This window comes from Equus przewalskii, chromosome 3, assembly GCF_037783145.1.
Source record: "Equus przewalskii isolate Varuska chromosome 3, EquPr2, whole genome shotgun sequence".
Lineage (NCBI taxonomy): Eukaryota > Metazoa > Chordata > Mammalia > Perissodactyla > Equidae > Equus > Equus przewalskii.
Genome location: NC_091833.1, coordinates 37,867,245 through 37,892,769, shown reverse-complemented (window position 1 = coordinate 37,892,769; position 25,525 = coordinate 37,867,245). Strand labels below are relative to the sequence as shown.

At 37.6% G+C, this 25,525-nt stretch overlaps 1 protein-coding gene and 1 long non-coding RNA gene across 20 annotated transcripts in view; one reads left to right on the top strand and one right to left on the bottom strand.

The window, feature by feature from the left end:
* The window catches only part of BANK1 (B cell scaffold protein with ankyrin repeats 1), a 313,259-nt gene that overhangs the window by 70,172 nt on the left and 217,562 nt on the right, over positions 1–25,525 (top strand). For 15 of the 19 annotated variants that reach the window (XM_070614152.1, XM_070614164.1, XM_070614161.1 and 12 more), the window contains 3 exons: positions 606–760; positions 5,803–5,941; positions 14,109–14,248. In XM_070614152.1, coding sequence (XP_070470253.1) covers positions 606–760; positions 5,803–5,941; positions 14,109–14,248 — 434 coding nt within the window. The remainder of the gene's footprint in view (positions 1–605; positions 761–5,802; positions 5,942–14,108; positions 14,249–25,525) is intronic. The other 4 variants (XM_070614167.1, XM_070614169.1, XM_070614170.1 and 1 more) reach the window with 1 other exon arrangement.
* LOC139082514 (uncharacterized) lies at positions 10,020–11,136 on the bottom strand. The gene is made up of 3 exons (XR_011538600.1): positions 10,980–11,136; positions 10,294–10,393; positions 10,020–10,200 (listed from the first exon to the last, which is right to left on the bottom strand). It is a non-coding gene; the product is annotated as an uncharacterized lncRNA (long non-coding RNA).

Sequence of the window (25,525 nt, the reverse complement as noted above, 5' to 3'; positions counted from 1 at the left end):
TCACATTAGCATATTTCAGTGTTCTTAGTAATACTGCAAAAAAGAAACGCAAATTACTGGATATAGGACACTTTCTTTCACAGAACACATTAACATTTTGATGAACACTAATATTTCACTATTACAGTAGTGTTTTGTAGAAATACTAGTTTATTGTGATTGTCTCCTAGTTATGCTTTTTGTTTTAAAAAATTAGAAATCTATGTAAAGGGTAAATAATTGTTCTGATTTAAGTTGTTCTGATTTAAAATGAAGCAAATTTTCTTAATTACAGTCATTTAAAAGAGAAAGTTTCATGTTGTTCAGATTTACTGCTTTAATATTAAGAGAAAATAGTAAATGGAGGTTGCATTTTCTTGGGGGAAACATTTTACTAGTGGATGAATAGATTATCATGTAGTTGCTTTAGTTTGCCACTAAGGTTATGATACTAGTTAAATTGAGAAGCATTATTTTAATTATTGACATTGGTTCAATTATTTCAGCTATCTTAAACTCAGTGCAGTTGTCCCATATGTTAATTCACTCAATTGTTCAGCAATTAAATGGAGGAAATAATATGCCTTTGGCTGTATTGTAATCTACATTCATGAACTTTTCTCTAGGTTGTAAGGACTACCTGGAGGTCGATATTCCAACAGACCTAAGAGTAGAACATTCTGGGAAAATAAGTGAGAGAAAGGAAATTGAAGAATTGTCAGAAGCTTCCAGAAACACCATACCACTGGCAGTGGTGCTTCCTGCTGAAATTCCATGTGAGGTCAGTAAAGATGCCTTGTTATGTAAGTGGCCCTATTGTTTTAAAGGATATTGCATTTCACTAGAATGTGAGCTCCAACATAGCTGGCGTCTTTATCTACTTTGTTCGCAGCTGTATCCTCAGAACCCAGAAAAATTTCTGCAAGTAGTAGGCATTTGATACATATTCATTGAATAATTGAATATTGGAGAATATATGAAAGCTTAATTTTGTCAAATGTTACTTGGCACGTTGCAAACAAATTTACAATTTCTATATATATCAAGCTACTTAAAAGAAAGTTGGATTCATATTAACTGGATCAGGGATTTTATTTTCATAAAAGGAAATGTATTCTGGGATAGAATTTGAAAATACTTATTTTTTAGAACCACCAGTTTCTCACTATATAACATGTATTAAAGGCCTACATTTTTAAGTGGAAATATCATAGGAGTTATAAGAGCTCGTCCTTTGGGGAATAAAAATATAACGTGGGGTGGATTTCTGAGAAGGTGACTGAATGAATACATGCTGCTGACATTTCTCCCTCCTGTCTTCGCTGGAAGGAACCACTAAAATCAGCCTATGGTGCCGTTGACCTGCGTCTCAGGCTCCGTGGTCTCCAGATAATAAGAGATGCAGGGAGCCTTGGGAGCTGCGTGAGAGGGTCCTTCTGGGAGAGGCGCTGGGTCTCCCCGGCTGTCTGCGCCTGGGGCTGCGCTGGCTGCTGGCTGGGAGGTGGCATAGGGAGGGAAGCCCGACCCTGCTGTCCCCGCCGGCCTGGGGGAGCTGCACGTTCTGTGCAGTTGGGCCAAGTTTAATTCCCTCACCCCCGGCCCCGTGCCTAGGCTGGAGAATCCCTCTTTTCAGCTGTTACGCTGTCGGTTCAGAGGAATGAAATGTTCTCTGACACCGCTTTAGACACCCGAGGAGCTGAACTGCGCAGGTTTGAGGGAGCCCACGCTGACGACCAGGCAGAGAAAAGTTACAGCCCACTCAAAGCACTTGGGGCTTAGGGAGGACGCTCAGGCTAAACGGTCAGACCAGTGGTTCCTATGTAGTCAGGAGCGATGGAGGAGGCAGAAATCAACAGAGAAGACCGCAATGAAAGGGAAACGAGAGCTGTCTTCAAGTAGGTAAACTTAAAACAGAAAAAGACAAAAGAATCCTCTGGAACTAAAAATAGCTCACCAAGAATTATGCAATAAGTCTAAATAGCTGCTTTTAAAAGATCTGCAACAGTAAAATTTGAACAATATAAGTTTCTTATTATTGAATTTTCAGAGAAATCAAAATCCAAAAATTAAACCCACTGCCCCCCAGGCAGAGAGCTCACTCCGGCTGCTGGTTAGGATTAGCGTGCTTTCCACAGCAGCACCACGGGCTGTCTTTAACTGACATGGATATAATTCTTCCAGACCCTCGGATGTTAAATTATTTTATTTTCAGATCTCTCATCAGTATCCCATTTTTTAATCAATCCTAAGGGTTGAAAGGTCATCCAACAATGTTTTAGCACCGGCCTCTCACCTTAAAAATTCAAAATAAGCTAATCCCTGGACCAAAAATAGTTATCTTAGTCAAAACCTCGTGTTCTCAGAACCTAGATCTCACTGCAATCTGAATCCGTGTGACAGTTGCCAAGCACCACAGGAAAGATCATCTGTATCCAGAAGTGAAAGTCACGTTTCAGATTTGCCAGCTCGCCTTCAGTCTCTGCCAGTTGTCTGAAAGCACAACGTTTGAGCTTACTCATTTCTGAGGTCTTCCAATTTGTGGGTGAATAGAGATGCCTTAAGAATCAGCCTCTTCTCCTAAGTAGTGACATTTGAGACTTCCCTGCCATCTTACAAAATCCAGAAATTTACAGTACTGTTACGACCAGTCACCAGGTCTTATTTGAGATGTACCTTTTTCACACCCAGCATCTTCAAAATCTCTGTTTCCCCTTGTAGTTTTGTGTTCCATCATGCCAGTGCTGAGTTGACTGTGAGTTCTATCTAGTGGCATATACTTCATTCTCTGTGATGAACAGGAAGTTAGTTAAGCCTGCCTCCAGCCGCGGAGTTGCTTGAGTCCGTGGCCCTGCCTCCTGGAGAAGCGTTCTCCACGTTCCCTCGTCTTCTGGAGAATCAGCCTTAGGAGATTGTTTAACGGAGGCCGCCGGTGATGCTGCTGCTGCTTTTGATGCCAGGAACCGGGAGTATTGATCCCTCTGCCCTGTCATCTTTCCCAGCAGTGTTCTTTTCCACGGATTTTGAATTTCCTGGGTCTTGAAAATCTTGTGCCACTTTAAAACCAGCAGAAAATATTTTTTCTTCAACATTTTTTTCTCACGCACTAATGAAAGTGTGTCTCCTGTGTTCTACTTATGTAAATTGTTTTCTATCTCTTTGAGAAATACCTACGTGAGTTTTAACAGTTTAAATCTGCTACTTAATTTGGCCTCTTCTTTTACCTTTTACAGGATTAGCATTTTTTAATGCTATTTTAGTATGTTTAAAATTTTCTTTTGTTATAGGCAAAGACATTTGTTTTTCTAGCATATTCCCCTTGATTTAGGGTAATTGACCATGAGAATATTGAAGTCAGTGAGTTTTAAGTCTGCCAAACACAACCATTGTTCAAATGAATCTTACCCAATTTTGTACCCTTGATGAAAAATCCACCTGGGAGGCATTCTCCCATTGGCATAACATCCCAACCAGAACTGGACCTGGTCTATTATTTGCTTACTTCTCTTCCCTGTGCTGTGTATTTCTCCAAAGTCCTAATTTCATTAATCTTGGGCAGATTCCCTCAGAGCACCCATTCTCATCTGGCAGTGATTTGCACCAACCCCCCCACCCCCACCCCACCCCCCAGTCCAGAAGATATTTGGCAAAGTCTGCAGACAGCTTTGGTTGTCGTAACTGGGGGCTGCTACTGGCATCTAGTGGGTAGAAGCCACGGACACTGCTAAACATCCTTTAATGTACAGGGCTGTCCCCATAGCAATGACTTGTCTGGTTTAAAAATGTCAGTAGAGTCAAGCTTAACTCCTGTCTCAGAGGATAGGAAATACATTCATGCCCCTTACAGTGAAAAATCACCTTCAGAAGCTGGCCCTGGGTACCGATGAACATGGAAGTGCCTCATTTGTGGTAGTCAGTATGCTTGTCTTTTTTTTAGAACTCTTCTCTAGAAACGGCTGAAAGATGGAGCCTGGCCCCTATTAAGGAGGGAATCTGATGCATAAGAAGCAGCCTATGTGAGCACTCAGGAGTGCGAATGAGCTGACTGGGTAAATAAAACATTGGAGAGGATGCTTAGGCTTGCTAAGTGTGGGAGGGGAGAGGCCAAAGTTATCAAGAAGTGACGTGCCCATGGAAGAGATCTCTGAAGAACTTGGAAGCAGAGGATCGGGGATCTGAGCCAAAGTGAAATGGGAAGTCATTAAAGATTCCAAGTAAGGTGACAGATATGAGCAACAAAGGAACTGAAGAGCTGTGCTGGAAGTGAACCCTGGGGACAGGTGGTTGCAGATAAGAGGAAAGGAGGGGCTCATGGTGCTGACCTGCAGGACCCCAAGGAAGCAGTGCATTGTCAAGGCACAAGGAAGGGAACAGAGAAGACTTTCTGACGGGTCGGGTATGTGGGGCAAGAGCCATAGCGGGAGCAGTGGCCGTTCCCTTGAGATAGGATCTTTTCTCGATGTACAAGTTAATTGGTGAGGGGAAATTTAGATCAAAATATCCTGTGGACAAGTACTTGGGAGCACTGGACCCTGGTGGGAAACTCCCGGAGTGGATGCGTGCCAGCAGAAATCATTTTTAATGTCAATATATTTGTAGAAACGCTTTGGTATAGAGCATTAAAGGTGTAAGTTTTGTTGGTGGGTGATTTATGGTTAGGGAGATAACATTTAAATAAAAGGACCTTAAAATTAATGACTTTTGGGTAAACACGATTTTATAAGAGCATATAGATGAGGTTCCTGTTTATTCTGTGAAGGACTGAAATTTAGTTTGATTTTGAAGAAAGCTTTTGAAAGGTGATATCTGAGATAATCATAAAAAGAATATTTCATTTTAGTTATTTTGAAGGGGTAAACAGTACAATGTAAAGAAGAGTGCAGATTTTGAATTTAGATAGTGGTTCTGATTAATCTTCAGAATGTAACTCTGTATTAGTTACACTGTTTGTCAAACAGGAAAATAGTCTTCCATTTTGGCTTTGGTGTGGTCGTGTGTATGTGTGTGTGTGTGTCTTGGTTAGGATTAAAGGAAATATCTTTAAATAAAAAGTGCTTAGCATAATTTCTAGTATAAACTTGATGCTCAATAAATATCTATTCCTTTGCCTTCTCTGTGTTAATTCCAATCTTCTTAGTCCTATTTTTTCCTGGATTTTTTCCAAAAAGTTTTCAATAACCTTTTTTACTTTATGTAAACAGATTTAGCTTTTCCACTTTAATAAAATCTTGAAACTTTTAGATTTATAACCTTTTGTCAATTCAGTAGCCTTCAAAGATGCTTATCATAAATAAAGAGTAACCAGAAAATCTCTATTAGGTAAGATTTAAGCTATTGGACATTTGAAAAATTTCATCAGATTTAAATTGTAAGAAATCTTAAAGCTAAACCTGTTCAATCCTCTCATTTATAGATAAATACACCAAGTTACAGAAAGGTGAAAGGAAAAGATTTGGAAAAAGGATTTGGTTAGCAGTTGCATTCCCGTTCCCTGGAGATCTGTGGGTGATGTGAGCGAGACAGGGAGCCCCACACACAGGGAAGAGCACGAGCTAAAGGGAACAGCTGTATTCTCAGTGTTTTCTCAGTTGCAAAATATGGTATTGGAAAAAAAATTGAGTATTCAGTACAGACCAAGTTGATCAAGTGGAAATCTAGAGAGAATCACACTTACATATTTCATTTCTAAATATGGTTGAAAATATGAACATGATAGAAGACATATAATGATCATATGCGACCTTTATCGTTAATAAATGTAATGAGTTATTTGGTTAATGTAAACTTCTTCAAATGCTTCATTGGGTTATATTTGTCATCTTATAGAATCCTGGTGAAATATTTATTATTTTGAGAGATGAAGTAATTGGTGACACTGTGGAGATTGAATTTACATCAAGTATTAAATGCATTAGAACACGGCCAGCCCTTTGGACTAAGACAGTCTGGTATATGAAAGCTTTAGGTAAGAAGTTTTCTTGTGCTTTAACAAATATAAAATATCATCCTGAGTTTCTTTCAATAAATGTATGACAAATGGTTTCACTTCCCTACAGAAATTAATATTGTTCTGCAGGTGTTTCCTGTGCTTAGTTGTCGCATACCCAAGGATGTTATTATTAACCTGGATTCACAAAAGTGCTAATGTGTGAATTATGAGAAATTAACCTGTATACCATGTGGTGAAACAACACACAGTAACATCTCCTGTTTTGTGTGTCAGCAGAGAGCACTTTAATATATGTCAGCTATTAAATATGGAGCTAAACTTGTTTGCTTTATTCTCACTTCTTCCTATCATGGACAAGAGATGCAGAAGTGGGAGAGGAGAGGAAACCCCCTCTGTCTCTTTCTCTTCCAAAACTCCCTACTTCCTATGCCACATTTTCAAAGGACTTAATGAAAAATAACTTCTAACTAATTATTTTTGGAGGTTAAGCTAAATCTAATTAGACTAAAATCACTACAGTAAAATCAATATTGCAAATGAAGAAGTACTTAGATAATATTTGCCAAACAGCAGATCTAAATGTCAAATAAAATTATTCACATTAAGATTTTATGTTTAGTTTCCCTAGTAGCTAAGAGTAGTACAAAGAACAAAATATGTCAAAGTTCAATGTTTTTCAGAAAAACAGAAAACTAATATTCCATATTTTCTAAGATATACCAAAACATAATACTGTCTATGTGGTTGAACAGCAAATTTGTTGTAAATAAATAAATGAATAAACCACTGTTTACCAGTTATGCTAACTAAAACCTCTATAAGTCTTTTTTTCAACTGGTGTGCTCTGTAAATTATGAGAGATTTTCTTACAAAATGTTGGCTGTTATGTAGCAGTATACGGGGTGGTTCCATGAATGTGTGTGGGAATACAGATGGGACTTGCCTTAGCAGAAATGGCCCCAGAGTCTTATTTTCTCTGCCTCATGGCCTGTTTCTTGAAGTTTTTTGAACGCTCGCAAGAACTGAATTTTACATCTTGACCTAGTACGTATGCATAAATACATAATTAAAATAAAGATTTTAAAAGCAATACTTAGACTGAAGGTTTCAGCCCTGACAGGTACAGAGCTTGGAAGTTTTCACTCACGTTCTTACAACAGGAAAAAGCTGAACAAACTGAAAATCAAGGACTTTTCCTGAACTCATCAGAGAATTAAGGTTTCAAGGCAAACTGCCACCTGAAAATCTGGAGAGAGGTAATCAAGAGAGTGACATCGAAGAGCTGCTTACCTGGAGCAGAAGTCACTGGAGCCGTCAACCAGTAGCAGCACTTAAATGGTAATTTTGATGAATTGCTGGAGGCTGAGTGTGGACAATTTGAGAGCAAGATTCTCCTGGGGACTGTAGTCTTTGGAGGCACCCATAGTCTTGTGAGATTTACCTCCAGGAACCCAAGCAGGTTTGCATTGTGAAGATCTGACATGGGCCTATGAAAAGACTGAGACCTAATCATGAGATCAGAAGGCTGCCCATCGCCCGGCCTGCCCACCATGCAGGGCTCCGTGGAATGGAAGTGGATTGCCTTCAAAGTACTGCACGGTGCAGAATGCTTCTGAGGGAAGTACTTAGGGAAGAACAAGGTCAAGAGGGGAAACAAAGACAAGGCCAGCAGAGGAATTTGAAGCCTCTGGCACCTACAGCAACGCAAACATTAACCACCGGCCAACTCCAGGATGGCCCAGTGGCATAGTGGTTAAGTTCACACAGTCTGCTTCAGCGGCCCAGGGTTCACAGGTTTGGATCCCGGGCACAGACCTACACATTGCTCCTCAAGCCATGCTGTCTCATATACAAAACAGAGGAAGATTGGCACAGCTGTTAGCTCAGGGACAATCTTCCTCACCAAAAAAACCGCCCCCAAAACAAAAATACAGCCCAACTCCTAGCCAGATTACTGTACACTCTCTCACTACATGCCGCCTTTCTTCAATTCTTATACCCAACACAGCATGTCTGGTTTTCAACAAGAAATTACAAGACATACCAAAAGACAAGAAGAAACATAGTCTAAAGAGGTAAAGCAAACATCAGACTAGATTTAGATGTGACATTGATGTAGGAATGATCAGATGAGGAATTTCAAATAACTGTGATTCATACGTTAAGGGCTGTAATGGAAAAGTAGACACATGCAAGAACACACGGGTAATGTAAGTGGAGAGAAAGAAGTTCTTTCATTTTTTTCAATGCTAGTCAAAACCTACTAAACTGACTCCGTGATGTACAAGTGGGTCACAAACCACAGCTGGAGAAACTGTGCTTTGTAGCTGCACTGGCCAATATGGTAGCTGCTAGCCACATCTGGTTTTTTAAACTTTAATTTGTTATAATTAAATAAAATTTAAAATTCAGTTCCTCAGTTGCACTCACCCTATTTCAAGTGCTTCCTTAGAACATATCCATCATCTCAGAAGTTTCAATTGAAGAGGACTCATGGTACAAGAGTTCCTTTTTCTCTACATCAATTTTGGAATAGGAGAGAGTGCCCATCGTGCTCTCAAAGGCTAGTGATCTGTTCAGAATCTGCAGTGTAACCAAAGGGTCACTTAACTAGTGGCCAAGGGAGCTCTTTTTATTCTGTGTTGAGCCATTTACTGAGTAACTGTAGACAAGTCTCTTAATTTTTCTGTGCCTCTGTGTTGAGCCATTTACTGAGTAACTGTAGACAAGTCTCTTAATTTTTCTGTGCCTCAATTTTTTTGTTGATAAAATAACTTCTCTACTTACATATCAAGCACTCACTTATAGAATGTTTGGAGATAAGGGAGATAAAGTATAAGACAACACTTAACCAGACATTCAAGTGAGGAACAGTGTCACGCTCTCCTTCTAGCTATTCCCTTAAACATAAGGATGGTTTTCTGGAATAAACTATCCTCAGCTTCTGGATGGAGTGTGGTAAACTGTCTCAAAACCTCCTACCTCCTTCTCTTCCCTACAAAGAAGAGAATGGAGGGGACCATCTTTTTTATAAATATTACTGCTCACATTGCCCCTCTCTTCTCCTAGTCTTCTGCTTGTAGCTCTTGATGTAAAAGCCCCCAGATTTGTTTGTCCTTTTTCACTCTTGGGAAATCATGTTCAGGAGAGCACCAATTCTATGCCAACTCATGTGTAATCCCTATACTCACTGGTGACTTCCAGAGGCAGGAAATGATCTCAATAAGTATCCCGCACCATCTAATAACAATCTATGCAGATTTAAGTCTTTAACTTTTTTTATATACTTCTATGGATACCAAGTTAAAATGGGGCGACTAAAACTAAACTGGAAGCTTCCTAGGGACCCTTCCCCACTCTCAGAATTCTTTTGAAGAATATTGATGCCTCAAGTTCAGGAGGCAACCTCCATCTGTCCAGTCTCTTTCCAGTCTAGAGAAATTGCTCATGTGACTTGATTTCTGATCATCTCCTTCATGAAATAATTAATCAGATGACAAAATGTGGTTTGCCCTCTGTAAATGTTCTTTTGTGTTATACCCAGAGCTTTTGGTACTGAGTGTGGCTGGTGTCGAGGGCTGGTATGGCAGTTTCACAGCATTGTCTGGGGCATGGGCTTATTTCTAGTCACCATTCCCTAGTCACTGAGGTGTGGCCACAAGCATCATGGAGCAAGATGGCTTCTTGCCATCACACTATACTCTGAGCAATATGATGAAGCAGTCGGGGCTGGAGCCATCTCACATTGGAGTGCAAGAGCCAATTCTATGCATCTCTTCCCTACTTCATTTTCACAGATGTTACTTTGTGCATTAGTCTTCTCGGGCTATCATTAGGCCGGCTCGGTGGTGCAGCAATTAAGTGTGCACGTTCTGCTTTGGCAGCCCGGGGTTCACCCGTTCAGATCACTGGTGCGGATGTGGCACCGCTTGGCAAGCCATGCTGTGGCAGATGTCCCACATATAAAGTAGAGGAAGATGGGCACGAATGTTAGCTCAGAGCCAGTCTTCCTCAGCAAAAAGAGGAGGATTGGCAGCAGATGTTAGCTCAGGGCTAATCTTCCTCAAAAAAACAAAACAAAACACAGACTGGATGGCTTAAACAACAGAAATTTATTTTCTTGCAGTTCTGGAGGCTGGAAATATAAGATCAAGGGGCCAGAAGTTGGTGTCCAGCAAGGCCTGTTGCCTGGGCTTGCAGATGGCCGCTTTACTGCTCTGTCCTCGCATGGCCTTTTCTCTGTGTACATGCGCTTCTATTGTCTCTTCCTCTTCCTGTAAGGATACCAGTCCTGTTATATAAGGGCCCCACCCTTATGACCTCAATTTAACCTTAATTACCTCCTTAAAGGCCTTGTCCCCACATACATCCACGCTGGAGGTTAGAGCTTCAATAGAGGAATCTTGGGGGACACGATTCAGTCCATAGCACTTTGGTAGCTTGCTGGGAATATTTTCACCACAGAAACTGGCAAAAAATAGAAATCAAGTCTTTCTTTTTCATTCTAGAGAGTCAGTTTATCAGCACACCGCTGAGAGAATAAAGAAGGCCTCATTAAATTAAGAAGGTTTCTGTAAGACACATCTGCTGAAATCTTATTAGTCAGAACTTAATCCCAAGGTCACATCTAGCTGAAAGTAAGATTGGAAAATCCAGTCTTTTTAGCTGGATAACAATGTGCCCAGCAAAAACAAAAAGTCAGAATTCTGTTTCTAAAAGGAAGAAGAAAATAGACGTTGGGGTAGGCACTAGCATTCTTTGTTAGAGAAGGGTAGCCCCGGGACAAACTATAGTTCTTCCTTTTCTTTGAATACCTCCTCTTAACCATTACAAATAAATAAGTGTGCGCGTGCGCAATAGTCTTTCAACAATGAGGCACATCAAATACTCTCCCGTCTCCTTAAACAGTTCTCAGAACTCTCAGACTTTTCTCCACCCAACCCAACACTTTAACATATTATTGTTATTTTTAAGTCTGTATTTCTTTACATGTTACTAATTTGGTAACAATTCAGAGAAAAACAAAATTACGTTAAAGTACAATTATGCCAACCTGTGAAGAAACCCTAAAAGGGCATGTTTCCCTGCTAACACCCTTCAACATCATCGTCTGATTTTTTCAATTTGAGAAAATATCCTCTAATTTTGTCTTCTCTTTCCTTTTAGCTCAATAACTTGGTACACTCCTAATTCCTTCATTGTCTAAACCCAACACCTTCCAGGGTGTCCACAGGTTTGTGTCTGACAGGAACTGTTGTGTCATAAAGGAATTTGAAGTCACTATAGTTGCAGCTTATCCCAAAACTTATAAAAATACATGTGAAGGCTTTAAACTAGAAATATTAACTAATTTTTACTCAGAAGGAAGGGAGTATTCCTCTGGTACCTACAGCTCAGCCAGAAAATATTATCACACGGCAAGGGGACAACCAATTAAGAGTTGAAAGGAATGCAAAATGTATCAACAAAGATATAGAATCTTTTTATTAATTAAGAAACTGTGTTCTGGATAATGTCAATTATCACTTCATGTGTCATTAAAAGAGCATAAAAAATACTTTGGGATTTGCCAAATGTTGTACAGAACCTGCTTAGAAAAATAACAGCTGATAAGAATTTTTTTAAAATGTCATTATTCAGGAAGATGATTTTAACATATATTAAATTGACATTAATTTTTAGGCATGACCAAAGTTGTGAAGTCACTGAATATTTAATAATAATGTTGTAATTAAAAGAGAGTCATGTTGATTTCAGTTCTCTTGGAAACATTAGGTGGGGTCATTGAAGGTTTACCATATGGTAAAGGGCTAAAATTGGTGCAGAAAGGATCGCAGCTTTTCAGATAATGGAAAGAAAGAAAGCAATAAAGCTCTTAAATTACTGGATTTGTGAAATATCCATTTTTATGGATATAGTGAATATAGTTCTGACTATTCAGAAATACCTTTGGATTCTATTTTCCATAAATTACTTCAGTTTGCCCCTCATCTGAAAGGACAGATCACTTAAATCATGGAGACAGGGAAGGTTGACAAAGGCTCTTGAATGGCCTGGAGCTTGAGATGTGAAATTTAAAAAGAATTCCTTTTTACCCTTGCTCCTCTGTAAGTGTACTTTCTTGTGTATCTATGCCTGATGGGGCAAGGAGTTCCATCTGTTTCTTCCATGATAAGCCTTTTTCCTCCTCAGAGCTAACTCTCATACCCTTGCTTGGTTTGGTGATCTTAATCTATATTTGTGTGTCCTTCCAGTGTTAAATGTTACTTGCCTACTTTTGTCTACAGAGTAAATAGCAAAATTCACTTTCCTCTTTTCTGTTTGAGTCCTTAGATTAAAATTCGTTTTTACCTTTATTGAACGACTGTAAAACGTAGACATCATAATGACCACAATTAAAGTAAAATAATGCTCAAGCTGTATGAGGTACTGTTCATGAAGAGGTCAATTCAATAATATGCTATTAAGGAGGGCCTCCCAACCAGATGAATCCATAAGAAGTCCATCTTGATATACAGGTGCAAACAGTAATTAGGTCTTGATTTAACAACTGATATTCAACAGGTATGAAAATGTGCACAGCGAAGACAGTACTTCAGAGGGTGTCTCTTTCAAAGATTACTCTAAAATCAACATCATTATCAATAGATCCAATGGCAAAGTTTGAGTCAACTAATAACTCAAGATATCAGGAATAAATCAGTTCATTTTCATGTTGGATTCTAAATAAATTAGAATATTTTAAGTGTTCTACATCAAAGAACCACTAAGCACATCTTCTCACTATGTATCTCTCAGGATCCATCACCTGACTTTCATTCAGAAGGTTAACACATCATTGTAAAACTCCTAATCTCTGTTCCTATAAACAAAACCAATATCTTCTTTCAAAATCATTTTTGTGAAATCTGCTAAGATTGATTTCATTTGATCCGGTAATTCCAGAATCCTTACCACATGTGCACTCTGTGGCAGATGAGATGTACTTTACAACTTTCAGGGTTTCGTTGTGACTTTTCTTTGACTCTGTATTAGGTAGATTCTTCCTTTGGGAACAAAGGACTTTTCTACATATCTTTTCTTTATAATATAGGTTAAACATTTAGTCAGGCAATGTGGGAAGAGGAAATTTCAGCTTCTTGATTTAGTTAAGCTTGAGATTGCTATTCTTGGCTTGAAATTTCCCTGAGCAATATCCTAAGAGGTCCTTTGCCCTCTTTAGGAGATAAAGTAAAGTTAATGCCTAACTCTTAAGAACTTTTAGATATTCAAAGCTTCATTAGGTGGCTAAGGCTGGAACTGGCTTTGGGTCTGATACTTGTTGGCTTATTCCAAACTCCAGATGTTTGGGTTGACAATTTTCCAGGAGAATTTGGGAAATGTCTCCTAGACAAAGAGTGAAAGTTTTTAAAGTGTGTTCTGAAAATGAATTTAAAGAGCTAAATTTTGTTTACTTTTGTTATAATAAAACATAGTAACTTTTCTGTTGAAATGATGGTTTATTCTTATTCTTTCACGGGGAGTCCAACATTCTTAGGTAACTAGCTCTGTTGGTATGTTACAGCAAAATTCACAATGCAGTGTGTCAGTTACCTTAAATTTGTTGTTCACAAAAAGACTTTGGATGAATGTATGGTTCAATAGTACTTATATAGCAAGACATTAAACCTTGCTTTCTCAAGGGTTTTCAGTGCAATCAATTGAATAAAAGTTCTTTAATTTTAATCTTCTCTACTCTTTCTTTTTCCAAACACAATTTTGAGAAACTTGCCTGTAATTAATGGGAATTTTCTTTATAAGATTTATAACAAATACCTAAGTTTTAATGAGTGACTTTACTGTTCTAAATTCTAAAGTATTATGTAAAGATGATTATAGATTATTTCAAAAAAAAGAGGTTATAGGTAGGGAGAAAGGATTTAGTGCTTTGCTTTTATTATAATTTTAACATGTGTTTTTATGTCCTAAGGTTTTTGTTGAAAGAATTAAGTCTAAAATTGTACATCCATAAAACTATTTTGTGGTTTCTAACACTGAGAATAAAAAAGAAAACATTTAAGTGCCAGAAGTTGGTAAAATTGTTATAAATTCTTAAAGCCTTCCTTCAAATTCTCTAAGAGATATAACAGTGTGATACACGCGTTATACACAGAGCTCCTAACTCTTGTTTGTGTTTTATAAGATTTTCCTGCTGGCCCTGTCAATGTCAATGTCTACTGTGACGGAATCATGAAGGCCACAGCAGAGATTAAGTACTACACAACAGCAAGGGCAAAGGAATGCTCATTGGGAGTGGCAGGTCCTGGAGATGGTGTGTGCTGGGTGAGTTGATCTTTCTATGAAGTTGATAATGAGCTTAAGAGCTAAAGGGGGACAAAAGAATGCATGCTTTGGTATAAAGTCTGCCTGTTCGTTGAATAAGAATGAATCACTGATCAATAGGAAAGGAAGAAACCGACCTCTGTGGTGCAGAGATGCAGATGAATTGGTTTGCTTAAGTAAAGCATTCCAGATAATGTCACTGGAAGACAGATTATCCATTACAAAACAGCTATGGTGGCAGGCTCAGTTTAAAGCTGTTACAGAGCAGCTAAAGAAAGACAGAAGGATTAAAGAGAATTAAAGGTTTAAAGCTAGAATTTTCTGGGAAATATGCAAAGAAGCATTTCCAAGCCTCAGTTATTTCTCTAGTGTGACAAAGTATTACTGAGCAATGACGACTTGGTGAGGAGTTTCCAGTCTTGCTGAGGGGCCCTTGTTTGGGACCTTCTCGGGGGAATGCAGATGCTGGGAATGCCCTGCCCGCATGGATTTAGAACTTAACAATTGCATTTTGATTAGTCTTAAACCATTAGTTTAATTTCTGCATTTTACTTTATTTTTTTGTTACCTGACCCACTTTCAATAAAGAGAAAGCTTGTTTAATGTGGAACTTTTATCCTTTATATGCTTATTCCATCAAATTTTCGGAGTGAAATAAATGTAATTTCTGTTTATAGCTACTTGAAAATTAGAATTATAGCTTTGCTCAATTGCCGTGGTTTTTTTTTTTTGTGGGGGGGAAGGGAAAGTAGAAGGAAGTAGAGAAGAAGAAAGGGAAAGTTGAATGAACAATGTGATCTTCAAATTTACCACAAAATATTCTATGAGAACTGGTAACAAAACCATCCGTGATGGTGACATTCAAAGCTTGTCGTGAAGGCTTCTGTGTGTAAACTAGTTTGGAATGAGAGACTTTGTTACTTATGTTGTGTGATACATTTTTCTATTACAGTTCTCCTTTGTGAACGACATATTTTAGAACAATGGATAAGGTAAAAATGTCTTAGAGGACAGGGAATAAAATACCATCTATCAAACTGGGGAGTCTGAGGACATTTGACAAAATGTCTATATTGTAATTGCAAAGCAAGAGCAAAAGTAATAAATAACCTGAAATATAGATTATTTCATTTTCTTGTGACAAGTCTACCTTATCTTTTATGTAAAAAATTCTCTTCAGTACAAAAAGATTAATAAGAGCAATATATTACATTACCAGTCTTCAGCATGGAAGGAAAGTAGTCCCCAAAACATATATTTCTGTTAGTTTTGCCTTTAGAGGGGGTAAAAAAACCTTTGTATATAGCGAAAAGTAAATGTAATTTATGACTCTTGGACAGTTTTTCAGAATGCTGTAGTGTGCAAGTCATGATTTCTTCTACAGCTTTCAGTGAATAAAAGCTTCTGTGCATAGTTTTTAGATAACTAGAAAATGATCCGTTTCATTTTCACCCTCAGTGTCAGAAAGGAGAGGCAAGAAAGGGCTATGGTTACATTTCAGGATTTCCCCCTCCACCGGGCCCTGGAGGCACAGGGAAAGGAGGAACCTGGGCAGTCGCAGCTCGGTGCAGGCTTCTGCCCTCAGAAGGAGCCACCTCACCCCTGAGCAGTGGGTGCTGACAGGTAGCATTATTGTAACTTGGTGACAGCAGACCACAGCATGGTAAGAAGAGACATTCAGATTAGGTTTAATATATACAACTGAAGATGGGCCTAGAGGTTTTGCTACTGTCATCAGGGGACTTAGACATGTTGTGGGATTAGATTAAACAAGTTCTAAGACTGAGATCTCAGACCAGACTGAGCTGTACCATCACAGGCCTGAAAGAAAGGAAAGGCTGCAATTCAGTCAGTGTCCAAATCTTAGAGTAGGTATGCCACGGAGTCTGTCTAACCCGCTGGCTTCTGGACCACATGAGTTATCCCACTGTGAATTCACTGAGATGGTGAAAGGCAGTCTCTCCCCTTGATGGAAAAGAAGGACCTGCAGGGCATTCCCTTGGTGTGTTTCAGGGGTGCTAGGCCCCAGAGGAGGTGTCCCAGCCCTCACTGTGCTGCTCCTTCTGGGCATGTGGATTTTCCTTTTGACATCTGGCTTTCCTCCCATGTAGATTATGTTTAAAAAATTGTATAAAAGCTTTTCTTTTCTTTTCCAGTATAGAACATTACAATAATTGTTTCTTTCATGTGCTTACTACTCTATCACTTAACTGGGAATTTGGATATTTCTCAAGTAGTCCACTGAAGATCTCTATTCACAGAACAACGCAATTATAGTTTTATTCATCATAGTTATCATGTATCTGTAAGAATATATGCCAGCAAATTTCAATTTTTTCAGTATCCTACCTACTTAGCTGAAATGATATATTGTAGGAGCTTTCCTGAGTTTTCCTGTAAATTTTAATGGAAGATGTGATTTAAATAATGTTAAAAATTAATAGTAAGATACTTCCTGTAATTATTTAAAAGCCATTGGGTATAAAATAACATGAATATTCTGTGAATTTGAAAAAAGGAATAATAAGAAGAAGAAATCTATGGGTTTTATTTTTCAGTAATCTTAGAATTTGTAGTAAGAGACTTTGTATGATCATTTCAAAGCTAGTGGGTATATAGTAAAATGACCATTCTGTGAATTTGAGAAAATAAATGATAATGAGAAATTTGAATTTCTTAGTTTATTTTTAATGATGTTCATTACATTTTAGAATAGTTTACCTAAACCAGCTTAATTATCTAATTGCTTCCTAAATCATTTCATCTTTTTCAGATAAATACTAAATCCCAGCACATAGCATCATAAAGCTACAATTTCCAGAGCATCACCTTGAACAGTAAATTAGAGATTCATATGAAAAATTCCAAAGCCCAGTTTGGGAAGATAATTAGAATTTAGGGATTAATGTTAGAAATACTAGTAACTCCTATTTAACTGAGATAATTAAAACCTTAGAGACTTTCATCCTATTTACACAAGTGTCCAGGGGCAACAATAAAGTTAACTTTGTATAGGAACGACTAGATACAGTGTAAACACCAAATTCGGTCAAAATGCTAAAAGAAGATAGCAATTGTTGATCAAAGCATTAGGATGCTATTCATTAAAAGCATGGAGGGGTTTTGGTGAGGAAGAGTGCCCCTGAGCTAACATCTGTGCCAGTCTTCTTCTATTTTATATGTGGGATGCCTGCCACAGCATGGCTTGATGAGTGGTGTGTAAGTCTGCACCTGGGATCCGAACCCGTGAACCCCAGGCCACTGATGCAGAGCACACGAACTTAACCACTATGCCACTGGGCTGGCTCCTAAAAGAGTCTTTTGAAAGAATACCAAGTAATTCTTCTTAGTTGTGTTTCTTATTGGTAAAATGGTGCCTTTGTGTCGCATGTGTTTATCATTTTGCATGTTTTACTTTATACTTATCGAAATCTTATTTTCATCTTCATGTTAGGTACACTTAATTTACAGTTTTTATTACATTATATGTATTATTCAATCCTTGGTTTTCTGCCTGCAAATATTTAATACAGTGTGAAGCCAGATGTGGTTGGGGTTTTTTTAGGTTCTTGTCTTCCTCAAAAGGTTGACGGACATCCTCCTTCCTCTTTTCGTCGGCTCCTGTTGATGAGAGGTGCAAATGCATCTAGTCTCTAAACTATACTCATCATAATGCCAGTGCTATCTAAGATACTACCTAGCTGCAGACTTTCAGGGTCTCACTGGATAAGGTCCAAATTCCTTTGAATGGCTCCCAAGGCTGCAGGGTCACTAATCTTTTCCAGCATCAATTTCTACCACAGCATACCCTCTATGTCTTCTTCTTTTTATTTTTTTTATTAACTTTTAATTTTTTTTAATTGCAGTAACATTGGATTATAACATTACATAGCTTTCAGATGTACACAAGTTCTGTGTAGATTACATCATGCTCACCACCCAAAAACTAATTATAGTCCATCCCCTCACATGTGAGCCTCATCACCTCTTTGGCCTTCCCGCCTCCCTGCTTCCCCTTTGGTAATCACCAATCCAATCTCTGTTACTATTTGTTTGTTTGTCCTTGTTTTTATCTTCTACTTATGATTGAGATCATATGGTATTTGACTTTCTTCCTCTGCCTTATCTCACTCAGTATAATACCCTCAAGGACTAGCCATGTTGTCACAAATGGGCATATTTCATCATTTCTTATGGCTGAGTAGTATTCCGTTGTGCATATATACATCATCTTTTTATCCATTCGTCCCTTAATGGGCACCTAGGTTGCTTCCAAGTCTTGGCTATTGTGTATAATGCTGCGATGAACATAGGGGTACATGTATCTTTATGCCTTTGCGTTTTCAAGTTCTTTGGATAAATACCCAGCAGTGGGATAGCTGGATCATACAGTAGATCTATTGTTAATTTTCTGAGGATACTCCATAGTGCTTTCCATAGTGGCTGCACCAGTTTGCACTCCCACCAGCAGTGTATGAGGGTCCCCTTCTCTCCACACCCTCTCCAACACTTCGTGTTTCCTGTCTTGTTAATTATAGCCATTCTGACTGGAGTGAGGTGATACCTCATTGTAGTTCTGATTTACATTTCCCTGATAGCTAATGATGTTGAGCATCTTTTCACTTGCCTGTTGGACATCCGTATATCTTCTTTGGAGAAATCTCTGTTCAGATCTTTTGCCCATTTTTTAATTGGGTTGTTGGTTTTTTTGTTGTTGAGCTGTATGAGTTCTTTGTATATTTTGGATGTTAACCCCTTGTCTGATATGTGGTTTGCAAATATCTTCTCCCAATTGTTAGGTTGTCTTTTCATTTTGTTGGTGGTTTCCTTTGCTGTACAGAAGCTTTTTAGTTTGATGTAGTCCCATTTGCTCATTTTTTCTTTTGTTTCCCTTGCCCAGTCAGACATGGTACTTGAAAATATGCTACTTAGACTGATGTCAAAGAGTCTACATGCCTATGTTTTCTGCTATGATTTCAGGTCTTACATTCAAGTCTTTAATCCATTTTGAGTTGATTGTTGTGCATGGTGTAAGGTAATGGTCTGTCTACTTTCATTCTTTTGCATGAGGCTGTCCAGTTTTCCCAAACCCATTTATTGAAGACACTCTCCTTTCTCCATTGTATGCTCTTGGCTCCCTTGTCGAATATTAGCTCTCCATAAATGTGTGGGTTGATTTCTGGGCTCTGAATTCTGTTCCATTGATCTGTGTGTCTGTTTTTGTGCCAGTACCTTGCTATTTTGGTTACTATGGCTTTGTAGTATATTTTGAAATCAGGGAGTGTCACACTTCCAGCTATGTTCTTTTTTCGCGGGAATTCTTTGGCTATTCGGGGTCTTTTGTTGTTCCATATAAATTTTAGGATTCTTTGTTCTATTTCTGTGAAAAATGTTGTTGGAACTTTGATAGGGATTGCGTTGAATCTATAGATTACTTTAGGAAGTATGGACATTTTAACGATGTTAATTCTTCCAATCGAAGAGCATGGAATATCTTTCCATTTCTTTGTGTCTTCTTCAATTTCTTTCAACAATGCTTTATAGTTTTCGGTGTACAGATCTTTCACCTCTTTGGTTAAGTTTATTCCTAGGTATTTTATTCTCTTTGTTGCAATTGTAAATGGGATTGTATTTTTGATTTCTCTTTCTGCTACTTCGTTGTTAGTGTATAGAAACACAACCAATTTTTGTACATTGATTTTGTATCCTGCAATTTCACAATCAATGACACAGCACATTGATAGATTTGCGGATGTTGAACCATCCCTGCATTCCTGGAATGAAACTCACTTGATCATGATGTATGATCTTTTTAATGTATTGCTGTATTCGATTTGCTAGTATTTTGTTGAGGATATTTGCATCGATGTTCATCAGTGATATTGGCCTGTAATTTTCTTTTTTTGTGTTGTCTTTGTCTGGTTTTGGTATCAGGATAATGTTGGCTTCATAGAATGAATTTTTTCATTTTTTCATAGAATCAATTTTTTGGAAGATTTGAGAAGGATAGGTATTAAGTCATCTTTGAAAGTTCATAAGAATTTACCAGGGAAGCCATCTGGTCCTGGATTTTTGTTTTTGGGGAGGTTTTTGATGGCTGTTTTGATCTTCTTATTGGTGATTGGTCTATTCAAATTCTCTACACCTTCTTGATCCAGTTTTGGAAGGTTGTATGTTTCTAACAATTTATCCATTTCTTCTAGATTATCCAATTTGTTGGTGTATAGCTTTTCATAGTATTCTCTTATTATCTTTTGTATTTCTGAGGTGTCTGTTTTAATCTCTCCTCTTTCATTTCTGATTTTATGTATTTAAACCTTCTCTCTTTTTTTCTTGGTGAGTCTAGCTAAGGGTTTGTCAATTTTGTTTATCTTTTCAACCAGCGGCTCTTGGTTTCGTTTATTTTTTTCTATGTTTTTTTAGTCTCTATTTCGTTTATTTCTGCTCTGATTTTTATTATTTCCTTCCTTCTGCTGATGTGGGGCTTTGTTTGTTGTTGTTTTTCCAGTACCTTTAGATGCACTTTTAGATTGTCTATTTGGGATTTTTCTTCTTTGTTGAGATAGGCCTGAATTGCTATAAACTTCCCTCTTAGAACCGCTTTTGTTGTATCCCACAGATTTTGGCATGTTGTATTTTCATTTTCATTTGTTTCCAGGAATTTTTTTATTTCTTTTTGATTTCTTCATTGACTCAATCGTTGCTCAGTAGCATTTTGTTTAATCTCCACATTTTTGTGGCTTTTCTGGTTTTCTTCCTGTAGTTGATTTCCAGTTTCATACCTTTGTGGTCAGAAAAGATGCATGGTATTATTTTGATCTTCTTAAATTTACTGAGACATGTTTTTTGGCCTAATATGTGATCGGTCCTGGAGAATGTTCCATGTGCATTTGAAAAGAATGTGTATTCTGCGGTTTTTAGAATGTTCTATATATATCTACTAAGTCCATCTGGTCCAATGTGTCCTTTAAGCGCGTGTTTCCTTATTGATCTTCTGTTTGGATGATCTATCCATTGGTGCAGGTGGAGTGTTAAAGTTCCCTACTATTATTGTGTTACTGTCTATTTCTCCTTTTATGTCTGTTAATAATTGCTTTATATATTTAGGCGCTCCTATGTTGGGTGCGTAGATATTTACAAGTGTTATATTTTCTTGTTGGATTGTTCCCTTTATCATCATGTATTGCCCGTCTTTGTCTCTTGTTACAGTTTTTATTTTAAAGTCTATTTTGTCTGATATAAGTATTGCTACCCCTGCTTTCTTTTCTTTGACATTTGCATGAAATATCTTTTTCCATCCTTTCACTTTCAGTTTGTGAGTGTCTTTAGGTCTGAAGTATGTCTCTCGTATGCAGCATATATATGGGTCTTGTTTTTTTTTAATCTAATTGGTCACCCTATGGCATTTTATTGGAGCATTTAGTCCATCAACATTTAAAGTAGCTATGGATAAATATGTATTTATTGCCATTTTGTTACTTTTTTTCTGGATGTTTTAGTAGTTTTTCTCTGTTCCTTTCTTTTTCTCTTGCTCTCTTTCCTTGTGGTTTGATGGCTTTCTTTAGTAATATGTTTGATTTCTTTTGTCTTACTTTTTTGCTTACTTGTTATAGGATTCTGATTTGTGATTACCATGAGCATATTATATAATATTCTATGTATACAACAGTATATATCAAGTTGATAGACTCTTTAGCTTCACCTCTTTCTAAAACCTTTACTTTTGCTCTCCCCTCCTCCCACATTTTATGTTTTTGAAATCACATATAGTCTCTTGTTTAGTGTGTGTCTATCCATTACCCTCTTATCATTGAAATAGGTGATTTTAGTACATTTGTCTTTTAACATTCATATTATCTTCACAGGTAGTTGATCTGCTACCTTTACTATATTTTTACCTTTACAATTGATTTTATTGCCTGAGTTTTTTTGTTTTTTGATAATTTTTTTTATCTCTGTTTGTGCTCATTGGTTTCCCACTTAAATAAGTCCCTCAGCATTGCTTGTAGAATTGATTTCTTGGTGATAAACTCCTTTAGTTTTTGCTTGTCTGGGAAGCTCTTTATCTCTCCTTCCATTCTGAATGACAACCTTGATGGATAGAGTATTCTTGGCTGTAGGGTTTTTCCTTTTAGCACTTTAAATATATCATGCCATTCTCTTCTCGCCTGTACGGTCTCGGCTGAGAAGTCCACTGATAGCCTGATGGGCTTTCTTTTGTATGTCACACGTTGCCTTTCTCTTGCTGCTTTTAGGATTCTCTCTTTATCTTTAATTTTGGACATTTTAATTATAATGTGTCTTGGTGTGGGCCTCTTTGGGCCTATCTTATTTGGAGCTCTCTGTGCATCCTGTACTTGGATGTCTGTTTCCATCCTTAGGTTAGGAAAATTTTCATCTATTGTTTCTTCAAATAAATTTTCTGCCCCTTTGTCTCTCTCTTCTCCTGCTGGTACGCCTGTAATCTGAATGTTAGGGCACTTGATGTTATCCCAGAGTTCCTTTAGACTGTTCTCATTCTGTCTAATTCTTTTTTCTTTTTTTCTGTTCATCTTGGGTGATTTCCTGTAGTCTTTCGTCTAGCTTGCTGATCCATTCTTCTGCATCCTCTACTCTGCTACTGAGTCCCTCTAGTGAATTTTTCATTTCCAGTATTGTATTCTTTATTTCTGATTGGTTCTTTTTTATATTTTCCAGTTCTTTGCTGATGCTTCAAAAAGTGGGAAAACACAAGGGATTGCTTTTTTTCTAGTGCTATCTGAAAAAAATAAGTGAAAAACTATAGTATAGGCGTATAAATAAGATATAAAGAGAAATGAAACCACCCTCTTAAAATATCCTCTCTTTTTATAAAATTGAATAAATGAATCTGATGTTTCTGAAATTGAGGAGCTCTCAGAGGTGCATAGTAGAAAATGAAGGATTTGTGCTGTAGACTTTTCTTCATGTTCTACCTCAGTAATGAACTGTATGTTATTAAACTTCATTACTGACTTTTAAGAACCATATATTCCAGATTCCATCTTGCCTTTTTTTTTTTTTGAATATTAAGGAAATTTTTGCTACTCAAAAATGCCTAAGATCTTACCTCTCTTTCAAAACCTGAAAATCATTTTTTCTTTTCCTTTCCTGGAAAGTGGCAGCGTGGCATGGGAGAATTGATTCCCCTATGGGGTGGGCGTGGGAGTTTGATTCTTTTACTGAATCAGCGATCACTTGCATCATGAGAGATCAGTTTCTTTAGTGCTAAAGGAATCTCCCTCTGTGTACAATGAAGATGCTGGAGTATATGATCTCCAAGGTCACTTCCAACTCAAATATTCCATAGTTTTATGCTAAGAAAAAGCTATTTACTTAAATTGGAAATTACGATGGTCCCCATTAGAGAGGACTGACTTGGTATATGATCATATGAGGGTATCTGATCACATGTATGAGCTCTCCTTGTAGCCTTTATTTCACTTTTATTGCACTTCTTCCTAATTTGCCCTCCAGAGAAGAAAGAAATGACTTGAGTTTCATGTATCTTCCATCAGTTTTATTACTTGTTTCATATTTCTGATGAAAGATTCGAAATGAGTAGAGAAAGGACAGTCAAATGAAATGCAATTTGAAGATTTGTTTCTGGATTCATTTTTCATATTGTTTTTCCCCCTTATTAGAAAGGATTAGTAAGAATAAGGCATAGCTATTGAAGCGTGTGTTTTACTGATAAAATAAGTGACATTTTCTTTGTGCCGTGTCTCCACCTGTGGTAATGGTCAAGTGATCGTTAATGATGCCTGATTAGGGTAGTTCAAGACTTCACAGTTATACTCACCTCAATTACACATGACTGAATCAAACAGGAACACACCACTTAGTACCCTCATCCATTTATTTAAAGAAAAACAAGGAAATTGGTTAACTTTATCAGCAGATGTAGCAACTGTTATAGGGAAGAAAAGAAATATTTCTGAGTGCAGTTACTTAGCCATTAACACAAATGTACTGTGTGTTCTCTATAGTTCTTTATTTTATATGCCATCTCAGTCCATCTTCATAGTTATTGGCCCCATTATGTTTTAGCTCATGTTTAGCTACTATTTAGAATATATTTTATTAATGACTTCTTAATTTATAGTTTCTGCTCATTCAGTGGCAATAAATACTCCTTCCACTTTTTATTTCTCCAAAACTAAAGCATCTTTCTGCGTCTCACGTCCCCCTCCCCTCTTGCCCTGGGGCTGGCTTTGACTGCCCTTTGTGGACGTGTCAGTGGGCCGGGGCGACTGCTGGCTATAACTGACCGTTCGAGTGCGGGCTTCTGCTTTTACTATCTAGTTCTTTAGAGAGTTTAGATCTTCCACCATAAGGAACATTTTTAAACAATCCAGAAAACAAAGCATAAGTCACACACCGTCAAAAGTATTTCTTCATAGCTATTATTCATAACAAGAGGGTAAGACAAAATTAGAGAGTCTGCCTCTGATAGGAACAAACCCCAACTCGTCAATAGCCCTCTGGAATGTGGAAGACAGGAAAATGTCCTTGTGGCAAAAATGTGTTTGTTTGCATTTTTTAAAAGTCATTATACATTCTTGTGGGACTCTTTATAACAGTTATAGTATCTTGATAACAGTTATAGTATCAACAATAAGATAAAGAAACAAAGTGGATATATAGTTTGGGAACTCTAAATTGCGTTCAGCATTCATGAACTGTGCTTCTACAGTAAACTGTATCAAGACACAGGAAATGAAGTAAAAGAAGTCTTTGATAAGGAAAATTCAACTTCTTTTTCCACCCCGGAGGTCAACCATTTAGTCTCATCCACCTTATTACTTTAAGTAGCAACACACAAACAAATATATATGTAGATATATAAATTATGCTCAAGTCTCCGCCAATGAATCCAATGGACCTTTTTCTTGTTCAATTTAAGTTGGCTTTTCAGCAGCAATTAATGCCATTGGCAAAACTCACTTTCTTGATATAGTTTTTTTCCTTAGCTTCCATGAAGCCATATCTTCCTGGTTTTCTCCTACTTCTTTAACCTTTCCTTCTCAATATCCTTTGTAATCTCTTCTTTCTGTGATCTAGAAAATAAAGCTTGAAGTTTTGATTCTTAGACTCTGTTTCTTTTCTGATAAATATTCCCTCTGCAGATTATCTCATTAACTTCTAAGATATACTCCAAATGTGGTTTTCCTTTGAGCCCGCCCCAGTCTTTCTAACTCAGGATATGCATCATCATCAAGCCAATTTAAAAGCCACAAACCTGAGAGTCTCCTTAAT